Source organism: Candida theae (genome assembly GCF_024610275.1).
Source record: "Candida theae strain CBS 12239 chromosome Unknown scaffold45, whole genome shotgun sequence".
Taxonomy (NCBI): Eukaryota; Fungi; Ascomycota; class Pichiomycetes; order Serinales; family Debaryomycetaceae; genus Lodderomyces; species Lodderomyces theae.
Genome location: NW_026261383.1, coordinates 64,384 through 84,418, shown reverse-complemented (window position 1 = coordinate 84,418; position 20,035 = coordinate 64,384). Strand labels below are relative to the sequence as shown.

Here is a 20,035-nt window from a genome sequence, read left to right as displayed (position 1 = left end):
AATGTCATTTTAGTATGAATAATAATAAAAAGACTGTATATTCCATTGTTCGGATTTTGTTGAGCAAGTAGTATATGCATCGTAGCTTGTTTATGTCCGATTTGAGCCAGGACTTGGCGGAACTACTCTTATGAAGAGGAATTGTGGAAACCGCCGCGTTCTCAAGAAGAACCACGGCGTGGCGAGAGATATACCTCTCGTGTATAAATTGTTTCAACATGTCCCTTCCTGAGTCTGTTTTGCCATTCTAAAGTCTTTATAATCTCTATGACAACATAACGCATAAGCCCAACTTCTATCTACTTTTTCTTCCTATCCAGTGCTTTCTTTGAAGCTTTCTTTCTTGCAATTCTCACCATTTTGTAAAACCAAAACACATTCAACAGGTCCATTCCAAAATTCAACAACAATATTATTGCCGGAATTGCATTGTTTATCTGATCCAACGAATAAGACATGTCGATAGCCAATTGAACAGCTGCATAGAACCCCCAAACAATTCTAACCATAAAGAACACAATCATCAACAAAAGACCATTGACGATTACAAATTTCTCACTAAATGTACCCTCCGGCATGCGAGAAGCATACCAGTTCAAGTTGACAAATGGGGTACTGAGCTCGAAAACAAGGAAACTTCCCAACCAAGGCTGACAATACGGTATAAGTGCGCATGCTATTACGAAAAAAGCAGCAGCGCCATGAAACAAAAAGCCAACACCGAAAATATCAAAGTATCGAACACACACCCACATATCCCATACGAAATATCCAATAGATATAGCCGAACCCATACTGCCAAATGGAGTTGATCCTAAAAGTGAGTTCACTGGGTCGTTGGATCTATTACGCCAATGTGGATTGTTGAAGTGGTAATAGGTTATCACAATGGAAATTATACTCTGCACCATTGACACTACATGGATGTCAAAGTCAATTTGCGTCTTCTTGGGTAATGACGTGTATGTTTTGCCCAAGATTCGGGTCGCCAATGGCTTTACAATCGCTTGCAAGGTGAAGTAAAACACAGCTGCGGCAACAATCTCATGCCAGTGTGTGGCGAGTACACTTTGAGGGTTTTTGGGGAACGGCCTGTAGCTTTCAAACGGGTCTAGAATGACTGTAGGGAAGAAGTCCAACATTGTAGTAGTTGTAGATGTTACTCTTGGTAATTCTGAAAAATCGTTGCATTTATTTTTTCTTTATCCTCAACTTTTCATTTTCTTTTCATTTTCTTTTTTTTTTTTTATTTTTTTTTGGGCCGAAGTGTGCTGCTGATACGGCATTCGATTTCCTAGGCGTAGTTCTACACGGAAACTCATAAAAGATGCGATTTGAGTAAGAGGTACATTCGCGCTAATGGTTGAATATATGACATAGGAGTGTCATAACTCGATGGGATTATCCTGCATCATGTACCCAGCATGAAATGTCGTTATTTATACCTACGCGACTTGGATTCTTATTCATTGAGTAGCCAGTCTGTGTGTATAGCTCACCTTGACTTCTCCAGCTTCAAAGAATCTAACGTAGCTTTGGGCTATTGTGGTGCTGTGAAGGAAATAGGGTATTGTATGTGAAATTCATCCAGCACTTTGTTGAGAAAAGAAAAGAATTCAAGACGCGATTATTTTTGGTTGCAAAACGATGCGACGTGTTTTGGCGTCGCGGCGCTTACTCATTAAGAAGACTACTACAAGTGTGACACATCTGTCGGAAATTATGATACTGTGTAAAGTATTGATAAAGCTATATAGAACGTCGTGAGGGCCCCATTCGGCGTGGTTTAATATTACGATTTATCCTATATAGTATTCCGTATTTTATCATTCTCCGTGTTCCAACTTTTATCTTCTTTGCTTTACCAAGAACGAGGTTTACAGATTAAAGTTCAGCTATGGTTTATATCAAGGAAGGTACCAAGGTTGAAACCAAAATTTACGTATATATCTGATTGATTTTCACTTGCTTGTCGCAAATATCGGGGATCGGCTCAACTATCAGACAACTCCCAAAAAAAAGCGAATTTACCATTCTTCCTAAAGGTTGTCTTCAAAAGGTTGTCTTCCTCTCCAAAGCAATCACGGCAATCTAAGGTTCCAACGTTATGAGAAGTAATTGCATGTGTGCATACACGCAGACCACAATGTTTTTGCAGAACGGGGGTTATTGTTGCAAGGGTAATAGAGAGATATTTCAATCAGCCGCGTATTGTAATACCCACTGCAAAAGAAAAAGAAAAAGAAGAAGAAAAAGAAAAAGAAGAAAAAAAAAAAAGGTTCAAAAATTAAATTTCTCTCTCTCCTTCATCATTCAACATTCAAAAAACTTATCAATTGAGAGAAAGACAGCAATAGAAAGCTGTAAACTTCTGTCTTACTACACCCACACACCCACACACACACACATCAACACATCCACTATGTCTGGACCTCCACCAGTAGTGCGAGCTATATACTCCAACGTATGTTTCATTTCCATTGCAAACCTTCATGGCTGAATTTTTTTATCTCCTCAATTTCCTGGGCCTGACGCGTCCACTGAGAAAATGAAGAGTAACCTAGTTTCAGCCAGCAACCGTCTCTGCAATACGCACACAGACGATAGCTTCAAATGAGACAATGTTTTACTAACAACCTACCCTTTAGACTGAGGTTTATGAATGTGACATGAACGACTCTCCTATAATGAGGAGATGCAAAGACGATTGGGTGAATGCCACACAAATTTTAAAATGTTGTAATTTTCCCAAAGCTAAACGGACAAAAATCTTGGAAAAGGGTGTACAACAGGGCTTGCATGAGAAAGTTCAAGGAGGGTTTGGTCGTTTCCAGGGAACTTGGATACCTCTTGAGGATGCACGCCGATTAGCACACACATATGGGGTAACGAGGGAACTAGCACCAGTCTTGTTCTTGGACTTTAACGACCCCAATTTAGTGATCCCAGTGAAAGCAAAGCCTCCTCCTAAGGAAAGTACTAATTTGATTAAACGAAAGTACATCAAAAAGTCAAAGCAACCGGGCGACACCCCTAAAAAGTACAAGACGGGCAAGAAAGCAGCCTTGCAACAGGCGGCAGCAGCAGCAGGTGGAGGAGTAGCATCGGCCGACATACTGATGGGGGAGTTACAACCCTCTGCTCATAGCTCCTTTATCTCACAGGATGCAAACGGGACACATTCAAGACTGAATTCGTTTATTGCTCCCCCCAATTCTTATCCACAAGGATTCATCAATGGTCAACAAACAGCTCGCAAATCATTGCCGCATCCGGTACCCCAACAATTTGACCACATGGCATTGACGCCTCATAGTGCAGGCACCTCATTTTCCCAGCCAGAGTATCCACCATTCAATGGAAGCAATAGTCTACCCAGTTCGCAAAATGGGTATCCAAACTCACAATTGATACTGCGGTTTCAACAATTCCAACCGCAACAGTTTCCCCAAATGTACCCGCAACAAAACAGCAACGTGAGACAATTTCCTATACCTATACCAAATCCAATTCCACCGCAAGTGTATGCAGAGGGTAAAGTGCTCTCATCGCAATCTTCAAATGAATCAAACTGGTCGTTACACAATGACCAAAAGGAGAGCGATACATCGATAACCTCCAGCATGGGAGACAGAAAACTGTTTAGCAATGGGAGTCAACTACCACAGGATGAGCCAACCCCCGGCGATGACAACAGCTATTCAGCACAGCTTTTGAAATTCTTTAGTGAAGATAGTGCCGATATTCCATATTTTGTTCACAACCCGCCATCTGATTTCAACATCAATGAACCTATTGACGACGAAGGGCACACGCCATTACACTGGGCTGCATCCATAGGCAACTACGAAATGATTCACACCTTGATCAGCAAAGGAGCTAACCCATTGATTGTAAATAACTTTGGATTGAACCCGTTGTCAAAGTTGATTTCGTTTAACAATTGTTACGAGTTGAGAAATTTTGACAAAGTTTTGAATGATTTAGAGTTGTGTTTGATCAATACCGATATCAATGGAAGGACACCATTACATTACTTGTGCCAATTTGCCAAAGTAAAGTCAAAATTCGAAAGTTTGCAATCGTATTTGAATTCAATCTTGACAAAGTTGCAGGTTCTAACCAACCAGAGCCAAACGAGACTGGTTAATTTGTTGAAGAATGTTTTGAATCATCAAGACGTACGCGGTGATACGTGCTTACATATTGCTATAAAGTCGGGGTGCTCCAATTTTGCTCAAATTTTGATCAAATATGGAGCTAGAGACGACATTGAAAATATCGATAGACAAACAGCGAGAGGCTTGATTGTTCAATACAATATAATACCAAACTATACGCAAATTGATTCCGCGCAGGAAGCTTATCAAACTCAATTGTCGATGGGTTATTACGAGCCAAGGAATAGTGCGCGAAGTTTACAAGACCAGCAAGCTTCCGCTCAAGGTTTAGCGACTCCGATACAACCAAGCTTCCATAGAGTTGAAACGCCAGATACACAACGGACTACAGTACAGGATGACGATGTTGAGGAAGATGACGAACCAATGGCCAGGGTTGATAGCAGGCATCTTGAAGCTTTGAACGACGACGATAAGGAAAATATATTTGTTGAAAAACGTGGAGATAATATGTCGCCTCCAACAGTACACCGTAACCAACTTAACTCAGTTCATCAACCATTAGCTGTGATATCCGAGATTGAGGCAGCGACAGCAGCAGCAGCAGCAGCAGCATCTTCACCTTCGTCTATCTCTGGCACACAGCATCCGGCCATGATTCAGCATTCTCCACTACCACCAGCAGCGGCACCACATCATACACATCATAGTATAGCATCGCAACAAATAGGTCACGACAAGATTACCCAATCACTGCGTCGCATCTTTACGAAACCAAATCCACCCAAGTTGGATGACGAAGGAAAAATTGTGCAGAAGGAGGAGTCAGATAAGAGCCTACCTCTTGAGGATTTGTCAGTCATGATTACAGGAATGATTGGTTCATTTTCAGGTTCATACAAAGAGGAGTCGAGCCGATTAGATAAGCACTTGGCTCAGTTGAAGTCATCCTTTGCTGAAAAGCAAAGCGAAACAAACAAGTCATTAAAGTACATCAAGAAACTTTTCCGTAGTTCTGGAATCGAGCTCGAAACCAACGAGTTCAATACAATTGAAGAAGCACAATCGATTGTCAACAAACACATTCAGCTCTGCCAGCAGAGCATAACCGAAAATGAATTCAGAGTGACAAACATTATGCAACGGAGTCAGGCATTTGACTTGGCGTCCTTGGTACAGAAAGAAGAGCGCGCAACTATGGATTTGAAATCAAATGGACATCGCGATCATGAAGATGACGATCATGAAGATGATGATGACGATGATGATGATGATGGCACCAGTGATTTAGTAAATGAAGAGAAATTTGACATGGCTGTTGAATTGACCCAGTATCAACTACAGAGAACTAAATTGGTGAATGAAATTGCCAAAAGTACGAAAATGTTTGGAATTGATGATACAATGTACAAGTATAGAAAATTGTTGAGTTTGAGCTGTGGTGTACGCGTGGAGGATATTGATAGTTTGATTGATGGAATTGCCGAGTCATTAGCTGAGGGTCGTTGATAACTTTTGAGTAATGTTTTTGTAACTGTGTAAATGTATGAGTAATTTTCAATCTAGATCCATTATATTACTACATAACTAACGATGTATTTGCCATTCTCTTCACTTGTAGTGGTTTTCAAGCAGTCTGCGACATCGGTTTTTCAAAAGTCGCTATTTTATCAGTCAATTCGTTAAATAGTTTAGTGACTTTGTCAACTTGAGCTTCATTCCAATTCGTCACCAAGTCTGCGTGATCCACTCGAGAAACAGTAGCATCACCCACAGCACCACCCTCGTCACGCCCCTTTACTTTCACACTACTTAATATCCAGCTTTCCTTCAAACTCCGCAGTATCGACAACAAGTCCTGGCTGAATCTGATTATCTGTATGGCATTACTTTCAATCGTCAATGATTCAATCGATAGTAATTCCTTCGGTTTCTGGTCATTTGTGAGGACCTCCAAGATGTTTTGAAACTTGAGCAAGATCTGCTCAACTATGGAATCTATCTTTTGTAGTAGAGTTATGGATTTCGGTTGCATTGTGGTAGAGTAATTGGAGTTAGATCTTTGTACTTGTGTTGGTTGCAGTTCATTTACGCTTCTTTTTATCTTTTTTTTCTTTTTTTATTTTTTTTTTTCTCGTGTATGTGGAATATTAGGTACAATTTACAGTGAAACTGCTTCCTGTCACTCTCATGATTAAATAAACACTTGTATACATCTCCAAACAAGTTTTACAATCCATGCCAAAACCTTATAAATATTAACCACCACCCAAACCAACTTCAAAACCCCCACAATTATATTTTCAAGAATTAAATAAATGATTTTGTAATTCATCGTAGCATCACTAGTCAAGTCCGGCTTCAACTTGACTTTATTAAAGCTAGATTTCAACAATGACTCCTCTAGTGCCTCTAGCCGTTCATTAGTTTTCCTCAAATCGAGCGATAACGATGCGTTGATTTCCGAAATGGATCGATCCCCAGCACTCAACAAGGTATCAATCTTGATTGAGTATGTGTTGTTCACCATGTGAAGGATAGACTTACTTTCGTCTAAGCATCCTCGTTGCAAATCTTCCAAGGCCGGTAGACTTTCATCGGTAATGAGTGACATCAACTGCAACACTTCCAAAATTGAACTAGACTTGATATGATCCACTTTATTCAGCACCAATTGCAAGTATTTGGGATAGATTGTCAACAAATATTGCATACGCAGAGAACACGATTGTCGCAAATAACTTATACAGCTGATTATTTTGGTCAAATTTTGTTCTTCGCGATCGTTTGCCGGAGTTGTTACAGTGGAGTCAGTTTTATCCATTTTGGTCAGTCTGTCATCATTTTCATTGGACGAGGAAGCACTTGCGAGTAAATCATCATTAGATATACGTTGAGCATGACGTATCTCAACATTTTGCAATTTTGATTGAATTGAAGGATCTGGTGTACTTTGCTCGATACGTATTGTTGGCGGTGCCACCGAATGGCCGTTTGTTGTCGCACTAGGTTGTGTTTCCATCTCGGGCCCTTGAATCAACGGTACGCTACGACGCTTCTCTTCGTCAGATCCAGCTGTATCTGAACCACTACGTGCTAGCTTGAGCCCATTTTCTCCGTGTTCCAAACCCGACGGGTCGTGGGCACTCGACAGCTTATCATCCGAGGATGACGTTAGTTGTTTCAACAAGATGGATGACGAAGATTCTCCTCGGTAGAAGCGTTTTACTTTTGTTCTGAATCTATGTGTGTGCTTGTGGTCGTTATTGGGTCGATGAGAAGAGTTGTCATTTTCAAGATATTTCGAGTTTTGAGGGTCGCTTTCTGAGCCAGTTGACGGCTCCAGCAAAGATTTCAGTACCCCTAGTAGCGATTTGTCCCCCTTTGCTTCATTTTCTGGCTTATTGTGCTTCGCATCTTCATCCGCCAATTCAAATAATCTGTCATGTAGTCTTTGTCTAAATCTATGCTTCTTTTTGTCATGAGTGACGCCATGCTCCAGGTACTCATCAGGGAACCAATAATTTCCATGAGGATCCTTCAACTCATTCCAATGGTGGACCCTCCATCTCGAGTCTCCAATATATTCCTCCAATTCAATGGCCCACACCATTTTCCAATCCTTCCTCAAGTGGTGCCTGTGACCCGGTTGGTTGTGCTTGCTAAACACATTACACGCAAGGGGAATCGTTTTCATATGGAGTGGTTTAGGATACTCATGGTACTTGGCACGTATCTTTCTATTTCTCAAAATCTGGAGTGGATTGTACACTCCTTCAACACCGGGGTGACTGTTATCGTCTTTATAAGTTTCATTCCAGTCATAAATACGCTCAATGTGTAGGTATTTCACTCCTAGCATTGACTTCACCTTTTCCGCGCGTATAAATGTACCTCGACTGATCTTGGCATCCTCATATCGATAATCATGGTGAAGTGGGTTTGGATCCAAGTTTGGTGAGGGATCAACAACATTACACTCTGCTTGAAGGATATTTCTCGTGTCTAGAAAAAGCGAAGCTAAAGCGCCAGCTTTCTTCACTTCATCTTTGGTGAAAAGTTCCAGAGATATGTGCTGTGCTTGGCTTTGTAAAACCGCTTTATCAGTGTTTGTTCCTAACGAGTTTTGTACAAACAGGTCAAGGTTTGCATCTGTGGTAAATTCCTTAACTCCATTATTCTTTGAGGTATTAGCATACAATGGTTTAGGCTTCTGGTGGTGGTTCGTTCTTGAAGAGGACGGTAGCCTAGGTTTCACTGACTGTGAAGATGGATTGGTATTGACACTTGAATCAATAACTGATAATCGGAGTGGAGATAACGGTGAATTTACTTTACCAGTCTGGGGCAGGGATTCATTTGGTTTCTGTGGCATTTAAAGTGCACTTTCTCCTCTCAACTGGCAACACAACCTTGAAACTATGTGAGGAGATGGGGGGGGGGGGGAGGGGGAAGGGTCAACTTGAGCTACTTGTGTAATGAGTGTTGTATCAAAAATATAGTTACACGTTGTGGCTCTCAGGTATATAAAATGCATTCGTCAATGTGGGTTGTATGCAGTCTCACTTCATTTCTTCCCTTTTTTTTTTTTTATTATTTTTATTTTTCTTCTCCCAAATTTTTCAATAGTTGAGGCAGAGACAGAGAAGGAGAAAGAGAGACAGAGAAATCCTTCCCATACTAAAGAGCAGACTTTTTGACAGCACAAACTCTTTTGTCCACAATTGAGCTATACAGCGGTTGTTGCTTCAACATCGGAACATTACACATTACATCTTTGGAAAGCTAATTGTTGACTCTACACAGCCCGATTTCTTCAAACAACGTGCCGAATTTTGTTTTTATTTTTATTGCTACTTTAACCAAGCGTTGACTATAACCGAGAGCTCCCATCATTGCCACTCTTTAACAATGAGTTCTTCGTCAATGTTGAGAAAAGAAATAACAGGACATAACGGAATACTAACGAGAAGGGTTCTATTCCGCAATGTTGCCCAATCAACACAGTATAGACAAGCTAGGTATCCGTTAAGTCCGCAATTACACGGAAACTCTGTCAATTGGGTTAGACTTCAGTCGACGGTACCACCACCAGTGCTGAAGAATGACAAAGCAGCTCCAAAGCAGGCGACTGGTTCCGACTCTTCAAAAGCTCATTCAGCAGTGGAGAATAAAAAGATACAAGAGGAAGAGAAACAAATGGACACCAAGGCGCTTGAGAAATTGGAAAATTCTCCAACAAATGAACTTGTACAAAAGGAGGAGTCTAAAGACAAACCAAAACCTTCACTTTGGGAAAAAATCAAGCATGAAGCGCAGCACTATTGGCTGGGAACCAAGTTGTTGGGTTACGAGATCAAGGTGTCCACGAAATTATTAACAAAATTAATTGCGGGATACGGATTGAGTCGAAGAGAAGCTAACCAATTACAAAGAACTATTGTTGATGTTGTGAGGTTGGTTCCGTTTGCAGTGTTTGTTCTTATCCCTTTTGCTGAACTACTTCTCCCTGTGGCATTGAAAATCTTTCCAAATATGTTACCCTCAACTTATGAATCCAAACAAGATCGTCAAAAGAAGAGAAATAAGTTGAAAAAGACGAGAAATGCCGCAAGTGAATACATAAAGCAAACAATGGAACAATCTGGATTGAAGTTATCGAAAAAGATTACCGATTCTGAACGAGAAAACTTTGTGCAATTCTTCCATGCCATATCGATGGGTAAGAACCCTACAAGAGAGCAATTGATTAAAGTGGCAAGGTTGTTCAAGAATGATCAGGTTTTGGATAACTTGAGCCGTCATCAATTGGTTGCCATGTGCAAGTATATGTCGTTGAGACCATTTGGAACTGATTCCATTTTGAGATATCAAATCAGACATAGATTATTGACTATTATCAAGGACGATAAAGCCATTGATTTTGAAGGTGTTGAATCGTTGTCTATACCGGAATTGCAAATGGCATGTTCGCAAAGAGGTATCAAGACCAGTGACGTTTCACCTGGTAGAATGAGAGAAGATTTGGAAACTTGGTTGGATTTGCGATTGAGACAAAAGATTCCTTCAACTTTGTTGATTTTGAGTAGTGCTTATACGTACGGCGACAACCAAACTACCGAATCATACTATGATGCATTGTTGGCCGTCTTGTCGTCTATCCCTGATGAAGTTTACAATGTCGCTAAATTGGAATTATCTGATGATTCAAAGTTGAAATTGAATATCTTGAAGGAGCAAGATGAATTGATTGAGGAGGAAAACGAGAGAGAGAAGGGTACTGTCAACAAACTTAAGGATGATATCAACTTGGATGAATATGAGGATACTGCAACCGAAGGTGTGAATTACGAACAAGACACTGAGGAGAAAGAGCTCGAAGATGGCATAAATAAGGAGTTGGAAAATGAGGATACGAAGAAGGAAGTCCACAATAAAGCAGTCGAAGACCCCACAGCGCCTATTCGCTCGGAACACGCCAAGGACGAAGAAATTGAGAAGCACGAAGAAGAGAAAGTTCAAATGGACAAGAAGCAAAAAGAGGAAACCAACTCGAAGGAGAAATAGATACAAAAGGGTGCCTCACATCTTAAAGAAGGATACTACTTATTTATATAAAAAAAAAAAACTATACATAGAATTGATACGTTTGCTTCGATCTCTAATTCTTACCAGTAGACCCAAATCCTCCTTCACCACGTTCAGTTTTCTCCAACTTTTCCAAATCGATTTGTTCAATATCAGCATTAACAATTCTCTCCAAAACCAATTGAGCAATTCTGTCACCCTTTTTGATGTCAAAGTCTTTACCTGCATGGTTAAACAAGACAACTTTAACTTCTCCACGATAATCAGCATCAATTACACCAGCTCCAGTGGAGATTCCGTGCTTGACGGCAAGACCAGAACGTGGTGCTACACGACCATAAGTACCAACGGGCACAATTATGGAAATATCAGTGCTGACTAATCCTTGACCGTGAGCAGGGATCGTTGCATCTTCCGAGGAGTACAAGTCGTAACCGGCAGCGAGTGCCGATCCTTTCGTTGGCAACTTACCGTTTTCGGAACGCAAGTAGACTTTAAGACTTTCGGTAGATTCTAATTTTTGTCTTTTTACTGGTTCAGTTGTCATTGTAGGGTAGTATAATATGTAATTGTCTGGATAAAGAAGTGGTGTAGAGTAGATTTTTCACAGAGCGGTCTAAGCAAAAAAAAAAATAAAATCTATAGACGCGTAGTTAGGATTCAACGCGTAAGCCACGACTAACTGTGAACTCGTAAAGCGTGTCCTCCTCGTGTCCTCCTCGTGTCCTCCTCGTGTCCACACTTAGACGTAGAACTGTTCAAACAGAAAAGATTACTCTGCAGTAAATATGAATAGAACTGAAACCACACGCTGTGTGATTTATCTCAAATGTATTTACTAACTACACATGTGGGTGCCATGAATCCTACACCACACCAAAACAGCATATGTTTCAATCCCCACTCTCCGTCTGCCTCCTTAACATCCCCAGTATTTCGAAATTGTCATACAACCTCACGACCAACGCAGTAAACACACCTTGGTGGTTTTCACTTAAACTGTCATCACCTTGTACACCAGATGTCAAATCATTTCCTCTAATCACACAAACCTCCGGCTCATTCAAACTCCTTCCTCCCAATCCTATCAAAGAGCTCTGGTAATATATGCACTGAAATAGGACTAATTGAATGAAAAGTATAAGCAAATCAACAAAAAGAAGCTGAAACAATCCTAGTTGCACGATTTTACTCCATGTAGATGCATCGGGGGAGATTTCCGGCACATTTTCACCAATGAATGAAATGAACCACCAAGTTCCATACTGTATCGTTGATAACTTTTCTTGGTTGACTAATGATACTGCCCACATAGTAATAAACAATGTGTGGTATCCAAGGACAAATAAAGTCTTTAGGTACATCATGTAGCTGTATTCCGGAAGCTTACGTTCCAACGTGCTTCTTCGCGACTCAGCATCAGCATCCTCAAATAAAATGTCCAACACAGTCCTCGAATTTGTGCTGGTGATGATTCGAGGATTTAGTGCCAATAGGACAATGATGTGGCTTAGGAAAGGGATTAGGCACGCGTAATGGCAGTATTTCACGAGCTGGTAAAATACAAGAACGTAACAAAGCGCTTCAAGTTGGTATAATATTTCATGCTGGTACTTGGTTTTGCGATTGACTAATTGATTGGAGATAAATTTGGTTTCCATTTGTTGTTGAACAGTTTGATTCACCACGCTCATTGATCTCTTTCTCAGAAGCAGAGCTGAGGTATCTAGTGGAAACGCACCTGGAATGTTGTATGACGGCAGCTCTGACATGATTTTTTTGGAGATAGAGGCGATGTGTAAATTCCTTCCCACATTCCCTATTTCATTTTAGGTTCTACTTTTTTTTCTTTATATCTTTGTGATCAGTTCGCAACATTACGCTGTTATGGTTAGTTACAATTAAAGTAGCTTACAAGATCTGTATAAAAATGACTTCCTATTAATATACTCTTTTTATACATATATATATATATATATATATCCTTGACAGATAGGGAAATGGTAAAATAAAAAGGTTGAAGTGAAATGTTGTGGGCATCTCTTCTAAACTTAAGCGAAAAGAGAACCAATATCAGCAGGCATTTCTGTGATTTGAGTAGAGTAGAATTTTTCAATTTCTCTCATCATACCAACATCCTTGTCTGTGACAAAGTTGATGGCAACACCCTTTCTACCGAAACGACCACCTCTACCAATTCTGTGGATGTAGTTTTCCTTGTTGGCTGGCAAGTCGTAGTTAATAACCAATGAAACTTGTTGAACATCAATACCTCTGGCCAACAAATCGGTTGAAATCAAGATTCTTGAGGATCCAGATCTGAATTCCTTCATGATGGTGTCTCTTTCTCCTTGTGGCAAATCGGAGTGGATAGCAGAGACGGTGAATTTTTGTTCTCTCAACTTGTTAGTCAAAAATTCAACCTTGCTTCTGGTGTTACAGAAAATAACAGCTTGGGTGACGGAGATAGAATCGTACAAATCAACCAAACAGTCAAATTTGAATTGTTCTTCTTCGACATTGATGTAAAATTGTTTGATACCTTCCAAAGTCAACTCATCCTTCTTAACCAAGATTCTGACTGGGTTGTTCATGAATTTGGTGGTAACTTCCAAGACATCTTGTGGCATGGTAGCAGATAACAAGACAACTTGAGTGGTCTCTGGCAATAATCTGAAAATGTTGTAGATTTGTTCCTTGAATCCGGATGACAACATTTCATCAGCTTCATCCAAGATGAACATCTTGACCTTATCGGTTCTAAAGTATCTTCTTTCAATCATATCAAAGATTCTACCTGGGGTACCAACAACAACTTGAGCACCAGACTTGAAAGCTTCAATATCATCGCTGACAGAAGTACCACCAATAGATGCATGGACAGTGACGTTCAAGTACAAACCAATGGAAGTGATAACGCTCTTGATTTGCAAAGCCAATTCTCTAGTTGGAGCCAAGATCAAAGCTTGAGTAGATTTTTCGTTTTCATCAATTCTTTGCAAAGCAGAAATGGTAAAAGTGGCAGTCTTACCAGTACCAGATTGGGCTTGAGCCAAAACGTCTCTACCTTCAGTAATTGGCAAAATAGCTCTTTGTTGAATAGCGGAAGGGGTTTCGTAACCGTAACCGAAAATACCTCTAACGATATTTGGTTTCAAGTTCAAGTCATCGAAGCTGTGAACGACGTTATCGTAGTTTGATTCAATCAAACCAGAGTCAATTTCAGTGATTCCGTTGGATGCCATGATAGTGAATTAGGGGTGGGGCAATAGCTAAAAAAAGAAGGGGGGGGGGAGAAAAGGAAAAGGACCTTGAATTAAATGGAAAAGTGCTGAAAAAAAAAAAAAAATTTTAATGATGAGGCAAAACGGGAGAGAGAGAGAGAGACAGAGAAAGACAGAGAAGACGAACAAAAGAAAAAAATTTTTGATGAGATCCTTTTGATCCAATTTGCACGACAATTCTGTACATTGAAGTCTCTGTGTCATACAGTGGGACTCACAGTTACGACACAAATCATTACAACATAATGGGTGTAATAGATGAATATGTGAATTGAAATATGATATGAAAGCTTAATCAAATACTCTTTCGGGCCCATTGCCGTCCTTGAACTCCCATGGAAATAACTTTGGCGCTAGAACACGGCTATCTTCTTCATCATCTACTACAAAGTCCTCGTCATTTGTAAATGTCTCTCCCGCGCCGGCCTCTTCTTCCTCGTCATACACTTTCTCAAAGTAGTCTGAGTTAACGTAACCTTGTCTCTCAAGTGACTCATTAACAGCATTGAAATCAGCCACTCGTCCCGCCAATCGTGCTGATTCCGGCTGGTTTGGTCTAGTGTCATCCCCATCAGCACCTATATCGACCTTCTCAAGATCCCGCAAGATATGTCTAGGAACATAGTCTGATGAAGAAGCAAACACTCTTTCAGGTTTAACGAATTTGTGACCATAGATGTCGGGTCTTTGTAGTGATGCTGGCCTTCTTGTACGTCGAGACAGGTCGTACTTGGAGATGAGATGCTCCACCTTGTCATCTCCACCACCTTCTTTGCGGTACTGATCCCAATGATTATCATACAGTTTCCCAAATTGGTTATCAAATGCCCTGCTTCCGCTACCTACTCCACCGGATTTTCTTGCCTTTGGTGGCGGCTCTTTGGAGGGGTCCCACATAGAATCAAGACTAGGCTTGACATAGTCAGGTAAATGCTGATACTTTGCTGGGTCTAATAATGCATACGGATCTGATGAACTTGTCGACCTGTGCTCAGTGCCATGGTGCCCACCAGCATCTGGCCATCGCTCATTCCTGGATGCAACCTTGCGCTGAAAAGTAGCAGTAGCAGCAGCAGTAGCAGCAGTTGGTGGGTGTGATTTATCGTAAATCACCTCCTGAACTGAAGACTGTCCGAATTCATCAATCCACAACTTCCACCAATCCTTATGTATTCCGCCAGCAGTAGACGAAGAGGTCCAAGGTTTGAAAGGGCCAATGAAATGCAAAACTTTGATTTGTGATGCATTGCCCGCAACGTATTGCGTTGCTGCAAAGTGATAGCGCAGCAATGTTTCAAATGTCAGGTCCAAAATTTTCTGATCACTGCCCTGTTGGTCATAGCCTCCATCTTTATAATCAACATCACCTGGAAATGATGTCGGTTCGCCATGGAAATGCTTGAATGCGGGTAAGTACTCATATGCTGAAGAAGGGGTCACGTTATACAAAAAGGGCAATTTGATCCAATTGTTATCAATATTTTGTCTTTGCTCAGCACTTGTCTCTTGCTTATTGAGCAATTGGAGCACCCAGTCCGGCTGAGAGTTAAAGTATTGGTTCAACAAGCCCTGGTCAGCACCGTCAAAAGAAACATTGGGGTTTTCGGCAGATTCTTTAACTAGAGCAACCAACTCCGCGTATGTCGTTTGGTTTGGTTTCAACAAAAACACACCCGAGTTGAAAATGTCGGGAAAGCCAGAGTCAGGGGCAGCTATGATCTTGCTTTGAGGAAAATCCAACTTCAAAAGATCACCAACTGAGACAGCATTATCTGATGGAAGCAATGGTAACGTATCAGCGTCCAAGTACAATACTTTATCGTATTTGTTCAACGACCAGAGTTTGACCTTTGTGAACGTTTTGCCCAACTCAGGTCTTCCTAAATCGTTTTCCAACTTGTCATAGATAGTCGATGTCAAAGGTGAAACGTCAATGATTTCGTCGTAGTATTTGGAAAGCTTATCTAATTGAGTTGTGGTGAATTGTGACTCGTCAATTAAGATTCCAATGGTGAACTCATGGTCCGAAACTTGTTGGATCCTGCGCAACTGGATTCCTAATACCAATGCACCGGCAAGGTAGTCAGGACTGTAAACAAGAGTGAAAATAGCGTTTGTCATGTGAATGCCGACCTATCAGTTTTTCAATCTGCTTAGAAAAGAAGTTTTCTTTTTTTTTTTTTTTCCAGAAACAAGGGTTACCTCTTTCCGTGTACAAAAAGGCAAATGGGAAGTCCGTTGCCTGTTGAACAGTTTACTGTAGTTGTCAACAGTTGTCGGACAATCAGTCACGTTGATGGGTTGGTTGGTTGGCTGGTTGGTTGGTTGACTGATTGATTTCTTTTTATCTCGTTTTTGGGTTGTTGTCATTTGTTGTTGTTACAAAATCAAAACAATTAATAGTTACACAAAAGACATCATCGAGTTGGATATTGTGTAAGTGGGGACCAATGTGGCATCATAATATATGGGAGCTATGCCAGTGGACAACTATGTTCCGCAATGTTTGGATGTTGCACATGTGAATGCAAAAGTCAACACGGAAGAGGCAATTCATACTCCCAAGATTTGTAGGAAATAGCATGAGCTGGAAACGTTCGATGCGTTTGCATTAGCTCGGGTCCTTATTGTCTGCTAACCAGGACAAGTGTCAAGACTTGCCGTCTAGTTCGGTACACGGACCTGACAACACAGCACAGTCATAATTCCTCGTTTGGCTCTACAACTGCAATTAACCTAAGCTATTTGTACATTAAAAAACTTAAAAACTTTAAACAACCCATTTTCCAGCCTTTCTATTTCTAGAAAACTCTCTCTTCAACTTAACGAGAGTATGACCAGACATTCTTCAACAATCCATCTTGTTGAGCCAATCTGTTCAATGAGTCATCAGCTTCACCTCTACCTCTAACGTATCCACTCAAAGTGTATGAGATGTTTTCACCTGGGATAGCTCTTCCTTCTTCGTCAACTTTAGCAATTGAGATTTGGACTGAAGCGTGGTCCTTGGCTTTAATGATTCTGTTGGTGGCAGAACATTTTCTTGGGACGTATAATTCGACCTAAAAGTTGGGGAGCATTCGTTAGTACAGAGTTCTGGAATTTAGGGGACGTTGCCAGAGGGTTTAAGGATGTGAGCGGGGGGAGGGAGCGTAGGGAGAGCTTGTGTGATACATGGGCAATGACAAGAGGGAGGTGTGACAACTTGAGCCCCTTCTTGTGGACATATGTTGTTTCTGTTGGGTGGGGGGATGTATTCAAATGTCGTCCTCTTGCGGTCACACAGCGCATTTACTCTCTTCGTGTTTCGATAGTTGCCATATAAGTCAAACTCAGTATAACGAACACACTCATCTATATTTTAGATTCCATCTAGTTCCCATACATGTCCAAACTTGTCTCGTACTTCTTCGTCATATGTAGTAGTAGTCTATCTAATTCCCTCCCTTTTTCACACGTGTCGGTTTCCCCAGTAAATTTCTCTTTCCGCTCGTGGCGTCTTTCTCATGATATCACATACTAATTGACCTTTATCGTTTTCCATGTTGGCTTAATGTGTGGTTGATGTGCTACTTGATACGTTGTGTACTTTTTTTTTTTCAAGCTTGCTCATTAATGTTCTTTTTTTTTCTGGGACGTATGTTCACTCGTTTATCAGGCTCGTGCTGTAAGCTTGGACGAGGTCTAAAGCCCTAATCCCCATTAATCAAGAGAAAAAACCAAAACAGCAAACCATCCACTTAATTAAACTCGTCTTTTTCACCATGGATAGGTTTAGTTGTATGACTTACCTATCTGCATTTTTATACATTCTGGCATACGGAGTCCCTCAAGGGCTCTAAACATCACCCAGCGATTTTAGTCAAGGTCATGAATCTTGCGGTGAGAGATGCACTCGTTGCATCATTTACCTCATCGCTCATTTATCTACATTCGTACCTGTTACATCGTTGGAAAATTAAGGAAATACTGCTTTTAGTCTGACTGTCATCGTTTTGATGATTTGTCAGGCGACCCTATTTTTTTTTTAAGTATTCAGGATTCTTCTTGAGTTGAAGCTAATCTTTGCCCTTTGTTTTACAAATTGTACTTTACATTAGTTTCGTAGTATAGGATCCAACATTTTGTATTTTTAGGGAAGTCGGGAAGTAAGTATAGATATTGATGTCTTCTTTTGGTTAGCAGGTACTGTAAAGCTATTTAAGAGGGTATTTGACTTTGAGGTGTGAACGAAAATTCCATTCCTCAAGTGTCTGTTCCTTCTGTCTAGGTTTACTTCCTCAACTTCAACACGGCAACTGACTCAACGTGATGAGTTTGAGGAAAGAAATCAAACCCTTTAATACTCTCAACCTCATACTGTGACCCATTTTCTGTATCATTCAAAAACCATTCAATATCTCTAGCTTGCGAATGCACATTGCACGAGATGTACACGATTTTGGCTGGATTGTACGTGCTCAACTGGTTCAAAAATACGTCATCACATCCCTTTCTTGGTGGATCAAGAATGACCGAAGTTTGTTGAGCCGGAGTATCAATATCCTTGAAGATCTCCTCAGCTTTACCAACTATAAATTGAGCATTTTCAATTTTGTTGAGTTGGGCATTGTGACGAGCAAACTTGACTGAATCGGCACTGACTTCAACTCCAATCACTTTGGAAACATTTTCTGAACAAGTGATGGAGAATAAACCCGAGCCGCAATAAGCGTCAACGAGATAATTGGGACTTGATTGTAGCAAGTTGGATTTGACATAGTTGGTGACCAAGGGTAAAATAGAGTTGTTGTTTTGAAAGAATTCACCGGCTGAAAATTCAAATTTGAAATTATTGATGATTTCTTGAACAACTTGACGTGATTCAGTAACACAGGTTTTGACCAAAGTCTTGTCTCCATTTTCTACAGTGACGCTTGATACAGTTCCACTTTCATCTCTTGAGGCTTCTCCCAATTCAAAAGTACCATGTTTGACTTTGGTATCTTCACGCAACAATATCGTTGCTCCCTTGTCATACGTCTTGTAAGTAGTTTCCAAACGCTTGCGCTCATTTTGTAGCCCCATGTTAACAATTTCAGTACCTATATCACACTCTTCAATGTCCAAGATCGACCCTACTGGTCCAAAATCGCTTTTGCGCCAAGTGGGCCTTCCTTTAGCTCCAAAACCAAAATTAGGCCGATGTTCCAAATCAGCACCGGTCTTTTTAGAAGCAATGTCAAAATGGGGTGTCAATTTGGTTCTGTAGTTGTATTGTAATGGAGACCCTTGTGTTTCTAGAGCTTGGGGCAATTTGTTTGACTCAGTCAAGACTGGTGCAAAATGTTTGAATGCATTGATAATGGTCTGTCTCTTGATTTTCAATTGCTCATTGTAAGAGATGTCTTGAAATTGACAACCTGAACACTTGCCAAAATATCGACACTTGATCAAAGAGTCGTCACGTAGTTTAGATGGTGATTGTATTGATAATAAATCAGCTTCGGCAAATAATGGGTGTGTTTTGAAAATTTTGATGGTAACGATATCTCCAGGTATGCCAAATGGAACAATGACAACTTGCTTCTTTTTGGATTCGTCTATATGCGGCACTAATGCAAGCCCATCCCCATTGGATGTGAAGCATAATATGGCAACATGTTCAACTTGTCTGTGGTATGATTCCTGTATAGCTGCATTGTTGAGAACACCCTTCATGTTGTTTGACACATCATCAAGACTAAGTTGGTGCTCCTCACACAACTCTCTTATTTCATATTCCAATACACCAAATGGACTGGTGGGATCAATTCGTTTGTTCTTGTATTTTTTAGTCTTGTTTCTCTTTCGACGAGTCCGAAGTACTTTCTTTTGTGGCTGTTCTTCTTCCGCAGGAGGTGTAAGTGGTCTCTTCTTATCTTCAACCACTAGAGCCATCTTGGTCGTAGTTTCTTAGCTGGTCGTCTTGTTTAGGCTGTCCAGACTACCTTTGCCTAATTAGCAGCTCATCGAATACAGAAATGGAAAAAAAAAAAAAAAAAAGAAAAAAAAAAAAAAAAA

General features: G+C 40.6%; 10 protein-coding genes across 10 annotated transcripts; 2 read left to right on the top strand and 8 right to left on the bottom strand. All coding sequences in view use genetic code 12, as the record gives it.

Moving 5' to 3' along the window:
• Positions 1 to 299: 299 nt before the first annotated feature.
• Positions 300 to 1,142, bottom strand: KGF57_001397 (TLC domain-containing protein; the record flags this gene model as incomplete). The annotated part of the gene is made up of 1 exon (XM_051750597.1): positions 300 to 1,142. One exon carries the CDS (start codon positions 1,140 to 1,142, stop codon positions 300 to 302), a length of 843 nt encoding a protein of 280 aa, XP_051610136.1.
• A 1,280-nt stretch (positions 1,143 to 2,422) lies between these two features.
• SWI4 (SBF complex DNA-binding subunit) lies at positions 2,423 to 5,630 on the top strand (the record flags this gene model as incomplete). Its single annotated transcript, XM_051750596.1, has 2 exons — positions 2,423 to 2,464; positions 2,649 to 5,630. 2 exons carry the CDS (start codon positions 2,423 to 2,425, stop codon positions 5,628 to 5,630), a joined length of 3,024 nt encoding a protein of 1,007 aa, XP_051610135.1.
• Positions 5,631 to 5,748: 118 nt separating this feature from the next.
• MED22 (Med22p) lies at positions 5,749 to 6,156 on the bottom strand (the record flags this gene model as incomplete). Its single annotated transcript, XM_051750595.1, has 1 exon — positions 5,749 to 6,156. The coding sequence occupies one exon, from the start codon at positions 6,154 to 6,156 to the stop codon at positions 5,749 to 5,751; it is 408 nt and encodes a 135-aa protein (XP_051610134.1).
• Positions 6,157 to 6,315: 159 nt separating this feature from the next.
• On the bottom strand, positions 6,316 to 8,496 carry KGF57_001394 (uncharacterized protein; the record flags this gene model as incomplete). Its single annotated transcript, XM_051750594.1, has 1 exon — positions 6,316 to 8,496. One exon carries the CDS (start codon positions 8,494 to 8,496, stop codon positions 6,316 to 6,318), a length of 2,181 nt encoding a protein of 726 aa, XP_051610133.1.
• Positions 8,497 to 9,032: 536 nt separating this feature from the next.
• Positions 9,033 to 10,688, top strand: MRS7 (Mrs7p; the record flags this gene model as incomplete). The annotated part of the gene is made up of 1 exon (XM_051750593.1): positions 9,033 to 10,688. One exon carries the CDS (start codon positions 9,033 to 9,035, stop codon positions 10,686 to 10,688), a length of 1,656 nt encoding a protein of 551 aa, XP_051610132.1.
• A 94-nt stretch (positions 10,689 to 10,782) lies between these two features.
• DUT1 (bifunctional dITP/dUTP diphosphatase) lies at positions 10,783 to 11,256 on the bottom strand (the record flags this gene model as incomplete). Its single annotated transcript, XM_051750592.1, has 1 exon — positions 10,783 to 11,256. One exon carries the CDS (start codon positions 11,254 to 11,256, stop codon positions 10,783 to 10,785), a length of 474 nt encoding a protein of 157 aa, XP_051610131.1.
• Positions 11,257 to 12,760: 1,504 nt separating this feature from the next.
• TIF (translation initiation factor eIF4A) lies at positions 12,761 to 13,954 on the bottom strand (the record flags this gene model as incomplete). The annotated part of the gene is made up of 1 exon (XM_051750591.1): positions 12,761 to 13,954. One exon carries the CDS (start codon positions 13,952 to 13,954, stop codon positions 12,761 to 12,763), a length of 1,194 nt encoding a protein of 397 aa, XP_051610130.1.
• A 330-nt stretch (positions 13,955 to 14,284) lies between these two features.
• KGF57_001390 (glycogenin glucosyltransferase) lies at positions 14,285 to 16,114 on the bottom strand (the record flags this gene model as incomplete). Its single annotated transcript, XM_051750590.1, has 1 exon — positions 14,285 to 16,114. One exon carries the CDS (start codon positions 16,112 to 16,114, stop codon positions 14,285 to 14,287), a length of 1,830 nt encoding a protein of 609 aa, XP_051610129.1.
• Positions 16,115 to 16,815: 701 nt separating this feature from the next.
• RPS21B (40S ribosomal protein eS21) lies at positions 16,816 to 17,537 on the bottom strand (the record flags this gene model as incomplete). The annotated part of the gene is made up of 2 exons (XM_051750588.1): positions 16,816 to 17,055; positions 17,514 to 17,537. The coding sequence occupies 2 exons, from the start codon at positions 17,535 to 17,537 to the stop codon at positions 16,816 to 16,818; spliced, it is 264 nt and encodes an 87-aa protein (XP_051610128.1).
• Positions 17,538 to 18,265: 728 nt separating this feature from the next.
• TRM2 (Trm2p) lies at positions 18,266 to 19,912 on the bottom strand (the record flags this gene model as incomplete). The annotated part of the gene is made up of 1 exon (XM_051750587.1): positions 18,266 to 19,912. One exon carries the CDS (start codon positions 19,910 to 19,912, stop codon positions 18,266 to 18,268), a length of 1,647 nt encoding a protein of 548 aa, XP_051610127.1.
• Between the last annotated feature and the right edge of the window lie 123 nt (positions 19,913 to 20,035).